General features: G+C 65.3%; 7 protein-coding genes across 7 annotated transcripts; 3 read left to right on the forward strand and 4 right to left on the reverse strand.

Moving 5' to 3' along the window:
* Positions 1-100: 100 nt before the first annotated feature.
* Positions 101-1,468, forward strand: EMIHUDRAFT_227395 (hypothetical protein; the record flags this gene model as incomplete). The annotated part of the gene is made up of 3 exons (XM_005787998.1): positions 101-358; positions 608-958; positions 1,082-1,468. The coding sequence occupies 3 exons, from the start codon at positions 101-103 to the stop codon at positions 1,466-1,468; spliced, it is 996 nt and encodes a 331-aa protein (XP_005788055.1).
* A 277-nt stretch (positions 1,469-1,745) lies between these two features.
* Positions 1,746-4,242, reverse strand: EMIHUDRAFT_227396 (hypothetical protein; the record flags this gene model as incomplete). The annotated part of the gene is made up of 7 exons (XM_005787999.1): positions 1,746-2,099; positions 2,257-2,325; positions 2,417-2,564; positions 2,826-3,003; positions 3,071-3,413; positions 3,571-3,885; positions 4,189-4,242. 7 exons carry the CDS (start codon positions 4,240-4,242, stop codon positions 1,746-1,748), a joined length of 1,461 nt encoding a protein of 486 aa, XP_005788056.1.
* A 232-nt stretch (positions 4,243-4,474) lies between these two features.
* EMIHUDRAFT_53660 (hypothetical protein) lies at positions 4,475-5,491 on the reverse strand (the record flags this gene model as incomplete). Its single annotated transcript, XM_005788000.1, has 1 exon — positions 4,475-5,491. A coding segment is annotated over one exon (1,017 nt), but the record flags the coding sequence as incomplete, so codon positions are not given.
* Positions 5,492-6,110: 619 nt separating this feature from the next.
* EMIHUDRAFT_227398 (hypothetical protein) lies at positions 6,111-6,776 on the reverse strand (the record flags this gene model as incomplete). The annotated part of the gene is made up of 1 exon (XM_005788001.1): positions 6,111-6,776. One exon carries the CDS (start codon positions 6,774-6,776, stop codon positions 6,111-6,113), a length of 666 nt encoding a protein of 221 aa, XP_005788058.1.
* Positions 6,777-7,758: 982 nt separating this feature from the next.
* EMIHUDRAFT_227399 (hypothetical protein) lies at positions 7,759-8,454 on the forward strand (the record flags this gene model as incomplete). The annotated part of the gene is made up of 1 exon (XM_005788002.1): positions 7,759-8,454. The coding sequence occupies one exon, from the start codon at positions 7,759-7,761 to the stop codon at positions 8,452-8,454; it is 696 nt and encodes a 231-aa protein (XP_005788059.1).
* Positions 8,455-9,431: 977 nt separating this feature from the next.
* Positions 9,432-11,321, forward strand: EMIHUDRAFT_440930 (hypothetical protein). The gene is made up of 4 exons (XM_005788003.1): positions 9,432-9,996; positions 10,065-10,272; positions 10,340-10,436; positions 10,554-11,321. The coding sequence occupies exons 1-4, from the start codon at positions 9,446-9,448 to the stop codon at positions 11,147-11,149; spliced, it is 1,452 nt and encodes a 483-aa protein (XP_005788060.1). The 5' UTR covers positions 9,432-9,445; the 3' UTR covers positions 11,150-11,321.
* Positions 11,322-11,553: 232 nt separating this feature from the next.
* EMIHUDRAFT_227402 (hypothetical protein) lies at positions 11,554-12,851 on the reverse strand (the record flags this gene model as incomplete). The annotated part of the gene is made up of 4 exons (XM_005788004.1): positions 11,554-11,730; positions 11,944-12,245; positions 12,537-12,602; positions 12,845-12,851. 4 exons carry the CDS (start codon positions 12,849-12,851, stop codon positions 11,554-11,556), a joined length of 552 nt encoding a protein of 183 aa, XP_005788061.1.
* Between the last annotated feature and the right edge of the window lie 1,125 nt (positions 12,852-13,976).

A 13,976-nucleotide genomic window follows, 5' to 3' on the forward strand; every position in this document is an offset into this window, starting at 1 on the left:
CTCGTTTGAGTTGTCGTTCGGGCTCCATCTCTTTTTCGTATGACACAGAGTTCTTTTGTTTAAACTCTTTTTCGTACAACTTCGTAACGTACTCGAAACCATGTCCGGCGCGTTTGCCGGCGAGGGCCTAAAGAGCCCGCGCTTTCGAGCCAAGGTCGCGCAGCAGCAGCGCCAGCGGCTCTCCCGGCACACGCCTTTGCGGCAAGAGGCCGACCTCGCAGCTGTCAGTGGTGCTCCGGAGAAGGCTGCCCGAACGGCAGCGCCATTAGAGGCGGCACACCGTTTCATTGGAGAGTACGCCAACACTGCGAGAGGGCCTCGGTCCAAATGGCCATCGGCAATAGCGGATGGACGCAGAGTGACGACGGGCATTGAGGGAGCAGACAGTCGGTCGGTGCCGGCGCCGACTCTGGCGCCGTCGGCTCCAGCGCCGCTGGCGCCACCGCCACTGGCACCAACACCGCCGCTCCCATCCCTTCCTCCGACGCCGCCTCCGCCGCCACCGCCTTCTTCCCACCCACCACAACAGCCACATTCTGCCAGCACTCTGCCTCAGCTGTCACCTCGATCCTCTCCGCGCCACTCTCCGCTCGGCAGTAACGACGAGGCGAGGCACGAGGCGAGGCATGCCACCGACCTGGCGTCGCGAGGGGGCGCGTTCCGGTCCGATGCCGTCCGGCTCGCCGTCACGGTCGCCGACGGGCTGGCTGTCGCCGAGCGGGAGGCTGGTTGCGGCCCGTCGGTGCAGGCTGCCCGCGCTTGCATGAGGCTCCTGGACGAGCTTGTTGGGGCAGTCGACCCTGCGGTGGCGCCGCTGCTCGCGCGGGCAGCGGCCGTCGCCGAGCGCTGCATCTTTTCGGATGAGGTGGACGGGTCCGCGTGCGGGGCGGCAGGCGTGCTGAGGGAGTCCTCGGGTGCATGGGAGACGCGGCTCCCCTTCTTTGAGATTGCGGAGAGCGTGAGCGCGTCGATGCTGGATGCGGCAGAGGCGCAGCGGAGAGAGGCATGCCGCGCGGCGGCGTTGGCGCAGAGGGAGTGCGCGGCGGCGGTGGAGGAGGGGACGGGCCACCTGAGTGCACAGCTCAAGCAGAAGAGCAAGCTCCTCGAGCGGCTCGAGGCGGACCGGGCGACGCTGCGGGCAAAGCTGGAGCACGAGTACGAGGCGGCAGAGAGCAGCGAGCGGCGCTACCAGGCACCGTGCGCTGGGTGGCCCCTGCCGCAGCCTCGCATTGAGAGACGGCGACTCCTCCCGCAGGCGCTTCTGGCCGAGTCGGTTGAGGTGCACCGAGAGCGAATGCAGGCCATGCAAGCGATGCAGACGATGCAGAAGACCAACGAGCAGCTTCGTGCCGCGCTCGTTGACGCCGAGGGCATGAACGCGAAGCACGAGACGGATGTCCAGCGGAAAGTCGTTCGCCGATTCTCCGATGCAGCAGGAGAGGGGAGAGGACCGCCGGCAGACGACTGAGTGAGAGAGCACGACACGTACATATATACGCTTCTCAGCGACACACAATTGCGCACATGGGGTTAAATATACGGCTTTTAGTTTTACCCGCAAAGTCAGTAATTTACTCACACGCAACTCGTTCGACGTTCCTTCGCGACACACTATGTAACTCCGTCGTTTGGAGCTGCACAGCAGCCTGCAGCCACACGTGTGTCCGCACGAGGCGGCTGCAGCCCTGCTGGAGGCTGCAGTCCGGCCGGAAGCACCGCGCCCGCCTGCAATGCTCTCGCCCGTCTCACCAATGCGTCCGCTGCATTCTCCCGGCGAAGCTCGGCTGCCTACCAGCGGAGAGGACGCGGTCTGGGGGACGAACGCCCGGGGGCGTGCCGTCTGGCGGGGAGTGGGAAGCTTCCGCCTCGAGCTCGCCCAGTCGCACGTCCATGCTGGCCGGCGGCTCGCCTGCGCAATGCCGCAACCACACAGCGCGCAACGCGTGCTCCCATGTGCGCGTCCAGAGGCGCGTGTCGAAGAGAGGCGCCGAGAGGCGGCGCGCCCACAGCTTGCGGCGGAGAGCGAGCAGCTCGACGCGGCGCGTGCCGAGCCTGACCGCCCGCTCGACGTAATCGCCGATCCCTCCGTCGGCGATCATCTGCGGGCCGCAGCCGACGGCGGTGCAGAGCGACGCGGCGACGCGAGAGCACATAGCGTCGCCTAGGAGTGTGCAGGGCGGCGAAGGCGTGGACGCGAAGAGGCGGGCCAGGAGCGGTGCGTGCGCAGAGTCTGCCGGGGCAGGTCAGGAGCGGGACCCCCGCCCAGAGCGCGTCGGCGGCGGTGGTGTGGCCGTTGCAGAGCGGGGTGTCGAGGAAGAGATCCGCCTGCGGAGGCGTGCGGTGCCAGCCTCAGGGGCGGCCGCTCGCCCCGGGAGAGAGGGGGGGGGGGGGGGGGCTGGCGGCAAGAGGGGTCCACCTCCCCCTCTAGAGGGAAGCGGAGCAGCCACAGCACGGAGCCGGGCACGCGGCGAAGGATGGAGAGCCACGCGGCAAAGGTCGCCGGGTCCACCTTGTACAGCTGGCTGAAGCAGCAAAACACCACACCCAGAGGGGGCAGACCATACCTCCGCCGCAGAATCTCGCGCAAGCCCCACCCTTCGCCGCCCTCGCTGTCCCCGCCTCCGCCGCCGCCCTCGTCGCCGCCACCCGCTCCGCCTCCGCCGCCGCCTCGCAGCCACGCCGCCGAGACGGCCGTCGGAGGCAGAATGCCTGTGCACAGGTGCGGGTGCGGGTGCGGGTGCGTGTGCGGGCGTCCGAGTGGGGTAGGGCGGAGCGTGTGCGCGCCGCAGTGGAGGAGGGTCTGCGCGTGGTCGGTGACGAGGTACGAGGGCGGCAGCCGGAGCAGTGCCTCCGAGTAGAGATGCCTGTCGCGTGGCAGTGACGCGTCACTGCCACGTCGCGACGGGAGCGAGCAAACGCCTCGGGAGTAGAGGCGCTCGAGCTGCGGCGGCGAGGCGACGGCGTCGGTCGCGAGGTAGTCGAGGAAGGCGCCTCCCGACGAGCCTGGGTCCGGGTCCGGGGCGGGGTCAGGGTCCGTCGCGTGGCAGTCGAGGCCCCGCATGCCGCACACCCGGGAAGCCGAGCATCCCGACCTGCAGAGGCGCGGGCCGAAGCGCGAAGAGCTCCGTCCTCGCGCCGCTCGTGAAGCCGTTGAGGTCGACGCAGACGTGGATGCCGTCCGCCGCGATCCGAGCCGCGATCGCGGCGCTGTCGCTCGAGGAGACGTCCACGAAGTGCTCTGCTGCAGACTCGACAGCGGCGCGAGGCGCAGACCTGTCGCTCTGGCGCAGCGAGTAGCAAAACACCTCGAGGCGGCTGCGGTCGTGGAGGGCAAAGAGCCTACGGCGCAGCGCACGGGCGGCAGTCGGTGCGCCTGCGGCCACGGCGCCGAGCAGAAGGCCCATCGCGGAGCCCTCGTGTCAGGTGTGTCAGCGGGTGGTCGCCAAAGTCGGCAGACACGTACCCCACTCGGAGCCGCGTCGCGCCCGCCGCGCCGCTGCCGGCCGCCGCGTCGCGCGGCGGGTGGCAGAGGCCGCCCGGAGGGAGGAGAGGCCTCAGGCTTGCGGCGACGGCCTCGGCGGCCGCGGCGTGCGCCTGTGCGAGCCGAAGGACAAGCGGCAGCTCGAGCGGCACCGCAAAGGCGTCAAAGGGCTGCAGCGCCGGGCAGGCACCCTCGTCGAGCTGGCGCACGAGGCTGGCTCGCACCGAGACGAGCGTCGCCTCGCGGCTCGACCAATCGCAGATGGAGGACTGCGCTCTGGCGAGGCTGCAGAGCGCTGCCGGGAAATATGCCTGCAACGCCAGCGCCGCACGGAAGTGGCGCACGGCAGCGCCGACGCGGCCAGAAGCTTGGTGTGCGAGAGCGGCGTGGTAATGCGCCAGTGCCTGTGCCTCAGTGCTCGGGGCGGAAGGTGCCGTGGCAGTGAGGTCACGAGGGCTGTCGGGCGCTTTGAGCGAGCCGATGCTCCGCGACGCGATTTCTTGGCTGCACAGCTGGCGAGGACGCGTGTGTGTGAGAGAGTGACACACTCACACTCACTCACTACTCACGGGCGAGGCCAGCGACGCGACGCGGCGAAATGGGCCTTTACCCCCGCTCTGCCACTGTGGCCCGGGGGGATCCAGTTTCGCACGCCCCCCGAGGTCTCTTGGGTCGTATGGTACATGTATATAGGGTGCCCACAGGACCCAAAAGAAAATAGGAGCGAGCAGTTTGTTGATCGTGGAAAAAGAATTTCGCATGCGTACATGCCGTGCTGCCATCCCTCCACCCCTCCCGGCCTGTTTTCGTTCTTCTTTCTGCAAGGACACCCCCTGCTTTGAGAATTATTTGTATTTTGTCCACATGCAAACACGCGGCTGTCAGTCACCCCAAGAGCGGGTTACTCAGCGAGGAGGCCGACCCCGTCTTCCGCGACGATAAGCGCACCGCAGAGGACTGCTTGTACGCCGCAGGGCCCGCTGCGTCCGGCGCTGGCCCCTCAAACGTGCCGTTGTAGACCGCCATGCCCACAAAGAGAATCACCATGCCGACCAGCTGCAGCCAGCTCTCGAACCCCTTCCACGACTCGCCAAAGGCGCCGTTTGTCACCCCATAGTAGAGCCCCAGCTGCGCGAGCCAGGTGACGCTCGGCCGGATGTTGCCGAGGATGGCGCCCCAGACTGCCGACAGCCGCTGCATGATGTACATGGTCATTACGTTGAGCAAGAGGACGGAGAAGAGGTCGATGGCGGAGAGGGCGCAGGCGGCGCCGCTATTTTGAAGCTTGACGAGCGTATTTACCGGGTCCTCGAAGCGGCCGTGGTCCGAGCCAGGGATGAAGAAGTAGTAGACCGGGTACGTCACGAATAGGGTGAGGGCGACACCCACGGCGCCCATGACACCCACCAGCAGGTTTGGCGGCGTGGAGAGGTCGTCGAGCAGCTTCTCTTCGACCACATACTGAAGCGCCGCGACCAGCACCGACCCCATGGCGAAGACGACACCCAGCATCGCCCCTCCGCTATTCTGCCCCTCCACCTCTGACGGCATCGAGTCATCTATTCCGTCTTGCCTCGTCCCGCCGTCCTCCGACACACCGACGTAGCCGACGAGGAGGATCGCGAGGGTGATGATGAAGACGCCCACCGCCTCAGAGCGGGAGAGGATGTCCTTGAGCACATAGTGCTTGAGCAGGGCGACAAAGATGACCGCCGAGGAGCGGAGAAGAATGCACGTCGACAGGGGCAGCAATATCACGCTCAGCGTGGCCAGGCTCGTCGAGACCAGGTCAAACATCGTCGGGATGCTCAGTAGGGCGATCGTCTTGCAGTCGAGGGACTGCGCCTGCGACCCTCGCGTCTCCCACCAGTGCAGCGGCAGCGCCAGTGCCATGCCAAGAAACATCACGAGAGTGCCAAATAGCGGCGGCGTGAAGCTCTCCAGCTCGCCGGTTCTCCCGACAACCTCGAGCTGGTACATTGCCTTGTTGGCGACGGCGACAATGACGCCGACGGCTGTCGCGCCCACGAAAAGTGCGACGCCGACCGCGTCGCACCCGCCCTTGCCCATAACTGTGTCGATGCAGGCTCTGTGCCGGATGTGGACGCGGAAGCCAGGCGCAGTGTGTGTCACAGCTGCGTCGGGCCCCACGAACTCGGCCGTCCGTCCGCGGGCACACTTTCGTTTCACAGCTGTTTGCAAGAAATACGGCGACGCAGCGCGCTACATCTATGAGGGGGTGAGGTGGTGTCGTGGAGGCCCTGCCGGTAGCTAGTTCGATCGATCGATTCTAAGATTCTATAAAAAATCGTGTTGGGTGTTGCACCCTGTCTGCACCCCTCGCCGCGCTCCGGGCGCGGCCGTTACTTTTTGAATGTACATTTTCACAGTTTGTTTCTTCCTTTGACACTCTCTACTAAAAGAAATGGCCCACGTCCCACCGGCACATCGCACAGGGGCTTGGGGAGGCGAGCAAGGAAGGGGGGCATCACAGCACACACAGGGGCTTTCGGTTTCCGTTGCGTGGACTCCTCTCTCCCAGCGGCTTGCTACTGTACACGATCTTCAGTGTTGGGGCGGAGAAGTGAGGTGGCGTGGGAGCGCTCACGGGCGCCACGCCAGGCCAGACTCACTTGGACTCGCGGACCCGAACAAAGCCGTCGCCGAGGCCGTCACCCTCGGCTTCCGAGGTGGCGTTCGCGTCGGCAGCGTCCGCGTCATCAACCGTGCCCGACTCTGCATCAACTGGCTCGGATTTTGCGGGAGGAACGATGGCCACCTTGATGGGCTGCTTCTTGCCCGCGGTGACGCGAACCAGGCCGTTTGTGACCTCGATTGCAAGACTCGAGACGTCAACCGAAGCGGGAAGCCGGATGGCGCGGCAGAAGCGCGCGCGATGCTCGCCGTTGAAGGAGTCCGTCTCAGCTTGGATGATGAGCACGTTCTCGTGATTCACCTCCGCCTGCACGTCCTCCTGTGCGATCCCCGGTGCGGGAATCGTGACGTCAAACTTCTCGCTTTTCGACGCGGCGGGAATCGCCTTTCCCGGAGGCTGGGCCTCACGGCGCTTTGCCTGGCAGTCCTTCTTGGTGAAGTGAAAGAGGACGGGATCCGGATGCCAAAACAGCGCGCTCATAGCGAGGGCGATGAGCGCAAACGGAAGGAGCGAGCTGAGGAGCACGACGGCTACGCGGAGTAGGAGCGGGGCCGCGAGGAAGAGCACGATGAGGTGGAGGGCGGAGGGTGCGCACGGGCGCGCGCACGGACGGCAGGAGGGCTTGGCGTAGACGAACATCTGAGAACAGGACCGTCTGGAGCGTGTCTTCGGAGCGTCTAGAGTCGACTCTGGAACCTTTGGAGGTGTCTCGGCGGAGTCTCGGCGAACGTCCTGCTGCGAAATATTTTTCCGGGCGAAATTAGCTTTAGGGATGCGGCGAGTCTTGTCTACAACTCTCGGCACCGTGCGAGAGACCGGGAGGGTCAGATTTTGTGTTGGTTTGCGCGTTTCTTTCCGTTTGTTTGTCGCGGGTGCGAGAGAGATTTTTAGCAATGTTTTTGTTCGTGTGCGTGCCCCACAGCTGGAGGGTGCGTGGGAGCCTTCTCGGAAAGAGACGGTGCGCGCGTGCGGCGCGTCGCGCAACTAAGAGAGAAGAGTCTCTTCTCTCTCTCTCTCTCTCTCACTGCTTGGAGTGCAGTCATCAACCGCACATCCTCATCCATCCAGGGCCGGGGAGCTAAGAAGTCTCTCTCTCTCTCTTTCTCTCTCTCTCTCCCCCCCCTTCTCTCTCTCTCTCTCTCTCTCTCTCTCTCTCTCTCTCTCTCTCTCTCTCTCTCTCTCTCTCTCTCTCTCTCTCTCTCTCTCTCTCCGCCTCTCTCTCTCTCTCTCTCTCTCTCTCTCTCTCTCTCTCTCTCTCTCTCTCTCTCTCTCTCTGCGCCTCTCTCTCTCTCTCTCTCTCTCTCTCTCTCTCTCTCTCTCTCTCTCTCCCTCCCTCCCTCCCTCCCTCCCTCCCTCCCTCTCTCTCTCTCTCCCTCTCCCACTCCCACTCATCTCTTCGCTCTCTAAAGAAAGAAAGAAAGAAAACAGACACCCCAAGGGAGGGATGGGAGGACGGCACGCCGCCACCATCGCTCTCTCTCTCCGCTCTCTCGGCTGGCGGTTTTCTTTTGGCGCACAGGACTGTGCCCAGTGTTGTGCGCGGGAGCTTTTTTTGAGCTTGGAGCACTTGGAGGGTTTTACAATTCTTTTGGCGAGGAAGAATCCTGGCACATACACACACATGCTCTCAGCCCTTTTTGTTGTTGGCCTCGCTCCGCGGGCGCCGCTCGCCCCGGCTATTTTGTCGCGGGTGTCGCGGCCGGTCGTCATGGAGAGCCTCGCATCAAAGATGCTTGGCACACTTGTGGACGGAGTCAAGGGTGTGGCCGCGGCGGCCGGGATGGACACAGAGGAGGCGCCGGCAGAGGCGGCTGGCGGCGCCAAGCGGCCTTCGGACATCGAAGGGGTCGTAGCCGACATCGATGCGCGCGCCAAGACCGGCGAGCTCACCTTCGATGACTTTGTGATCATGGCGCGCGGCTTCGCTGGGATTGGCGAGTCGGGAGGCGCGCTCCCGGGAAAGCTCTCGACGGACCAGATGCTGGAGACGCGGGCCAAGTTCGAACGGCACGCAAGCATCGTCGATGTGATGCTGCCCGAGGAGAAGAGCGATCCGGCTCTCCTGATCGATGACCTCAAGGCGGGCGCCGCCAAGCCAGGCCCGCGCATCCAGCGGCTTGCCACGGCTTCTGGTCAACCCGAGACGGAGGTGGCGCTGTTTCTGATGCAGTTCGAGGCGATGCGTGAGTCTACTCGCCGCATCGCGGCGGGCGAGGACCCGGACGCCGTCACTGAATCCATGTCAGCGACGCCGGGCGGCTCGAACCGCAAGGCGAGGCGGGCGGCCAAGGCAAAGGCAAAGAAGAAGAAGATGTGAGACTCATGGAAGCTGCCTTATGGTTGTTGTCGGGGTATTAAGTGCCTTTCAGCAAACACCGCACGAATCACACTCTTTCACAGAGCAGCGTCACCACAGCGTCTCGCGGCGAGTGCGCACTCTGCACTCTCTCGGCACGCGCCGTCTCTCGCCACTCGGCTCTCGGGACACTCGCGCGCACTGCGCGTGGCCTCTGTGCGGCACCTCTCCGGCATCTGCCTGCTCTCCGCAGCACAGCCCTCCCTCTCGCCAGCCGCTATAGCTCGCATCACAGCGGCGGCGCCACCGCCCCACTCAACTCTCTAAGGGAAGCTCGTGCCGCAAAACATGACCGGCCAGGGAACCTCTCGTCGCAAAGAGCTCAGAGGGTAGTGGTCGTACCCGCCGCCGCTCCCTTGTTTTTGCGCTTTTTCGCCCCCGTCTGCACCTGCACGGTCACCGTTTGCCCAGCATCGCCTGCGGCCGCTGCCTTCCGAGCCTTCCGCTTCGCCTTTAGCTGCACTTTGTTGTCATGGATTTGGTTCGCGACGTCGGCGAGCCGCGCCTGGCAAAATGAGCACGACTTGCACTTGCAGTAGCGGCAGTGGTTTCCCGCCTTTGGCTCCTTGCAAAACTCGCCGCACGCCTCGTACCGGTAATCGCCGGGCAGGTTTGTGATTGGGCACGTCTTGCGCTTTGCAGTGCCGCCGGCCGCCACCTCCTCAAGCTGCCGCTCGTCGTCGGCGAGAAAGCCGTCCTCCACCATCCACGACTCGACGGCGGGCACTGCGGCGCAGGTGCCCAGCGTGAGCGCCAGGATGGCGAGGCTCCGCATGATACTCGGTCGGGGTCCGGCGACGGGCTGCGGCGGGCGCTCCCACGAAGGACGACGGGCGCGGGTCATCTGTTTTCCCTTTGGGTCTGGGGTCCTGTCCTTTTTCTCAACGATTTGTAAACTAGTTTTCTCAAAAGAAAAATACACCAGAGGGTAGGGCGGGGGCTGCTGTCAACGATGCCAAAACGCAGCACGGCATCCTCCGCCGCCGAGCCCAGCCCACTTCCAGTGCCAGTGTGCGAGGCACTCGGCCTCGCCAGCGTGCGGCAGCTCTCCGAGCTATTCCACAGCGAGTGTGCCGCGCTCGGTGGCCGCAAGCTGCATTCGCACTTTGAGCAGTGGCTGTGGTCGGCCCGAGCGGGCGTTTCTGAGGAGTGCGCTCCCGTGATTCCGCACCCGCCGGCAGCTGAGGCGTCGACGGCGCTGCGCCGGAAGCTGGTTTGCGCCGGCATGAGCGAGGAGGCGGCGCTCGCGGCGACGGCAGCACTCGAGCAGAGGGCCAAGGCGCTCGCGGGGCGCCTGGCGTGCGCTCGCGCCGCGGCCGGCCCGCAGCAGGCCGCGTCGGAGGTGCGGTTGAGCGGCTCCGGCTCGGGCGGCACCGTCACCCTCTCGTGCGGTAGCGAGAGCGTGGTGTGCAAGCGGTCGCACCTCGAGAAGCTGCGCGCGCTGCTGAGGAGCGGCGACGCCGGCGACGCCGCCGCGGCGAGCGGCGAGCGGCTCTTTGAGCGGTCGCCTCGCTGGGCGCTCGTCGCGCGTGCCTTAGTTCGTGGGTTGGTGACGAGTGGGCGACGAGTAGGCGCGCCTACTGCGTGCTCGCCCGCGTGCTGGCGCTGCAGGGCGGCGAGCCTCGGGCGGGAGGGATGCAGGCGGCGGTCGGGTACCGGGTCTTCGACGCGCTCGCCCGCCACCACGGCGCCGCCTTCGAGCTCTTCGCCTCGCCGCTCAACGCGCGCTTCTCCTCCTTCTGCTCCGCCGCGCCCGACGTCGACCGAGCCTTTGGCTCGGTCCTCGCCCTCGCCCGCCCTCGAGACCCGCCCCTCCGCCACCTCACGCCCTGTAACTGCGACGCAGGTCGGCTCCTTCTTCTCGCCCTCGCTCGACCCCCTCCTCGCCTCTGGCGCGTTCCAAGCCAACCCGCCCTACGACCCGCCCCTCGTCGCAGCCATGGGCGAGATGCTAGCCGAGATGCTAGCCGAGATGCTAGCCGAGATGCAACCGAGATGCAACCGAGATGCAGCCGACGAGACAGAGCAGCCCCACGACCCGCCCCCCCAACCCCGGCCAGGCGAGCGGATGCACGCGCTGCTCGCCTCGGCCGACGCGCGGCGCGACGCCCTCACCTTCATCGTCATCATACCGCACTGGCAAGACAAGCCCTGCTGGCGGGCGCTCGAGCAGTCGTGCCGCTGCTCGGCGCACCTGCGGCTGCCTCAGGCGGAGCACGGGTTCTTCGAGGGCGGGCAGCACTACCGGCCGGCCCTGTGGCGGGCAGCCAACCACGACACCTCCCTCTTCTTCCTCCAGTCCGCCGCAGCGCCACGGCCGAGCGAGGCGTCGCTCGCGGCGCTGCGGACCGCTTTCCGCGCCGCCCCCTCCGCCCTCGAGCCCCCGATCGGCGGCGCGGAGCTGCGGCCCAGGCTGCGGCCGCCCTCCGAGGCGAAGGGCGCGAAGGTGCGGCGGAGGGCAGAGGGCGGCGGCGCACCGGTTGAGGCGCCGCTAAGCGCAAAGCGAGCAGCGCTGCTCTCGCGGCCGATGGCGGAGCTGCTCGCCGGCACGAGTGGCAAGCAGCGGAGGCAGGCGCGGAAGAGGCTCAAGGAGCGGAAGCGAAAAGCGATGATAACGGATCCGAATGCAAAAGAAAAATGTGTAATGAGTGTGTGAAAGCAAACGCTGTGTGTGATGCCATGTGGTCTAGCATCTACGACATAGCCGTAGATCGCGTATAGAGTAGTGTGGCTGTGTGCGCGTGTCCACGTACACCACGAGTGTGCGCACATTGGGGGGCGAAATGTAGAGGGTCGTAGCTTCTAACACTACACATCGTCGCTATGGACACAGCGGGCGACTCCGCACACCGCGCCACAGGATGGCAGGAACAGCTCGCGCATCAGTCACACTGACTGTGTGTGTCTGGGTGTGCCACGTGCTCTCCAAGCACAGCCGCCCTCCCCGCGGAGTCCCCTGTCCCCGGCTCGTCGGAGACTGGGATCCCGCCAGGAAAGCCGTTTCGCTGTGTGCACCGTCCCACCCACACCGCGCCAGCTGCGGTGGTGCGAGTGTGGCCGCTACCAGCGCCGGGCCACGTCCCCAAACCAGCTCGCAAACTTGTCGCGATGGCCGGGCCTCATCTCCACCTCCACCGCCACCTGCCTCAGCTCCTCCCCGCCCATCTGCGCGAGGAAAGCGAGGTCGTCGTACCCTAGCTCGTCGAACCGGTCGGCGTAGCTCGAGAGGCCAATCGCCTCGAGCGCACCCGCAACCGGCGCCATGCCAAGGGGCGGGGGAGCGGGCAGCGTGCCACCGCCGCCTCCGCCGCCTCCGCCGCCTCCGCCGCCTCCGCCGCCTCCGCCGCCTCCGCCGCCTCCGCCGCCTCCGCCGCCTCCGCCGCCTCCGCCGCCTCCGCCGCCTCCGCCTCCGCCACCTCCCGAAGGGGCTGGATGGACGGGGGTGGGGACTTGCGGCGGCGGCGGCGGCGGGAGGCTGCGAGAGGTCGCCGGCGAGGCTCCGGCTCGCTTCCGCTTCTCGACTGCAGCTGGCGCGGCCGCCGTTCGCTTCCGCTTCTTACCGCCAGCGCCTGATTTCGCCGCTGCCTCCGCCTCCGCCTCCGCTCGCGTGCGAAAGGTGCGGCCGTCCGGCGACGTGTAGGTCGAATGGCAGTCGCGAGTCGTGCTGACGCGCCAGCCTGCGCTCCAGGCGCCATTCCACATCTTCTTGTCGACCGCAGCGGCGTCGAGCTGCCCAATCTGCCTGTGTCTGCCTTGCGCCAGTCCAAAGGACTCGGCGACTTCTCCTCGACTCCGATATTTGGTGCCGTCTTCATCGTGGTAATAAATGTTTCTGTCTCCGGTTCGCCCTATAGCCGTCCGTGTCGTCCAGCCTCTCACGAGGTCGGCGCTGCCGCCTGGAAGCGAGGCGAGGTACTCGCTGAGGGCAAGGAGCGCTGCAGGCTTGTCGGCCCAGCCGAGGCGAGCTTTGCTGGCGTGCGCCATGGATTCGTGTAAAAAGAAAAAAAGCGCCGAAGAAAAAAGATGTCGCCGGCGACACACACCTTCCCGGCAGACTTCGCGCGACGGGCAGACGGCGGGCGCATCCCCGTGCTGCGACTCGAGCATGTCTCGCGGCGGTCGTGGGCGTGCGTGGCTGCTCGCGCTAAGGAGGCGTTCGGGCAAGTGCACGCCGCCTTTCGCCGGGCGGTGCTGCCAAGCGGTATATGACGCACTCGGGTGAGAGGGACCCGGGTGCTGTACACAAGCCGAGGAGGCAGCGTGTTGTACTCTACAGTGAAGTACAGCGTGTTGCCGCGTCGCGTCGTCGTTTGTTTGTGTCACCTGTGTAGAGATTTTGCGAAACTGAGACATCTCATAGAGAGATAATGTGTGAGGGTTAGAGTTGTGTGATAGATGAACTGGAAATGAAAAAAAGCTAAAAGGAGGGCGGGGCATCTCTGATTTTTTGGGGCTTTTGAGTTTTGTTTTCTTTGCAACGGTATTATTAGGAATCCAAGAAGAACGGTATTATTATGAATCCAAGAAGAATCCAGCCGGGAAGTTTATCCTTTTCTTTTTGGTGTTCGTGCCAGTGCTCGCCAAGAAAAGGGGGGGGGAAGACAACCAAACGAGGGATGGGAGGAGGACAGGGTCCCCACCTGCATGAGCAGGATTTTGGAGTGCTCGCCAGAAAGAAAGAAAGAACAGGCAACCCAAGGGAGGGATGGGAGGACGGCACGCCGTCACCACACAGGGATTTTAAGGAGAGAGAGAATTCTTGATACGAAACCACGACGACACACACCAGTCGACTCGCATCGGTTGCCTCCATGAACGGCGGAGCTATTCTCGCGCCCACACCACACCTGGCTCCAACGTGGACACGCCCATAGCTGGGGACACTACTAGGTCACGCATGGCATCACAGAAGTTTTATCTCTGGGCCCCGAAAGGCATCTCTAGCAGTGTCGTTACACATGCCCCCTCCCCTCCTGGGCGCATGCGCCTCACGTCTCGCCAGAGCATAAGCCCTTGGCGTGTGGCGAGACGAGTTTTTCGCCATCGCAGCGAGCAGCAAGCCGCCCGCCGCAAACAGCCGGAGGCCTCGCCGCGGCACTGGCTGCGCCGCGGTCCCGCACCCGTCGACGCAGCTCCCCCCGCGGAAGACCGCGCGTAGCAACGTCTTGACGATCGAGATGAGCGTGCCTGAAGCTCGCCCACCTACTGCCCCTGAGAGTTGGTTACGAGTGGGATCGGCTCCCCCCCTTGGGATCACAGCTTCCACGACCTCGCACCCAACATCACAGGCGGGATCAGAGAGAGACTCCACACCGGACACCGCCCGGGCACAGCCCCCCTACCCGTCGGATCGCACAGAGGGCCCCCTCGGAGCAGCCCACACACAATCACGCATCGGCAGATTGAGTGCCTGAGTCAGGCAGACAGCACAGACAAGAGGAGAGAGAGGAGAGAGAGAGAGAGAGAGAGGAGAGAGGAGAGGG

Source organism: Emiliania huxleyi (assembly GCF_000372725.1).
Source record: "Emiliania huxleyi CCMP1516 chromosome Unknown EMIHUscaffold_139, whole genome shotgun sequence".
Classification (NCBI taxonomy): Eukaryota; Haptophyta; order Isochrysidales; family Noelaerhabdaceae; genus Emiliania; species Emiliania huxleyi.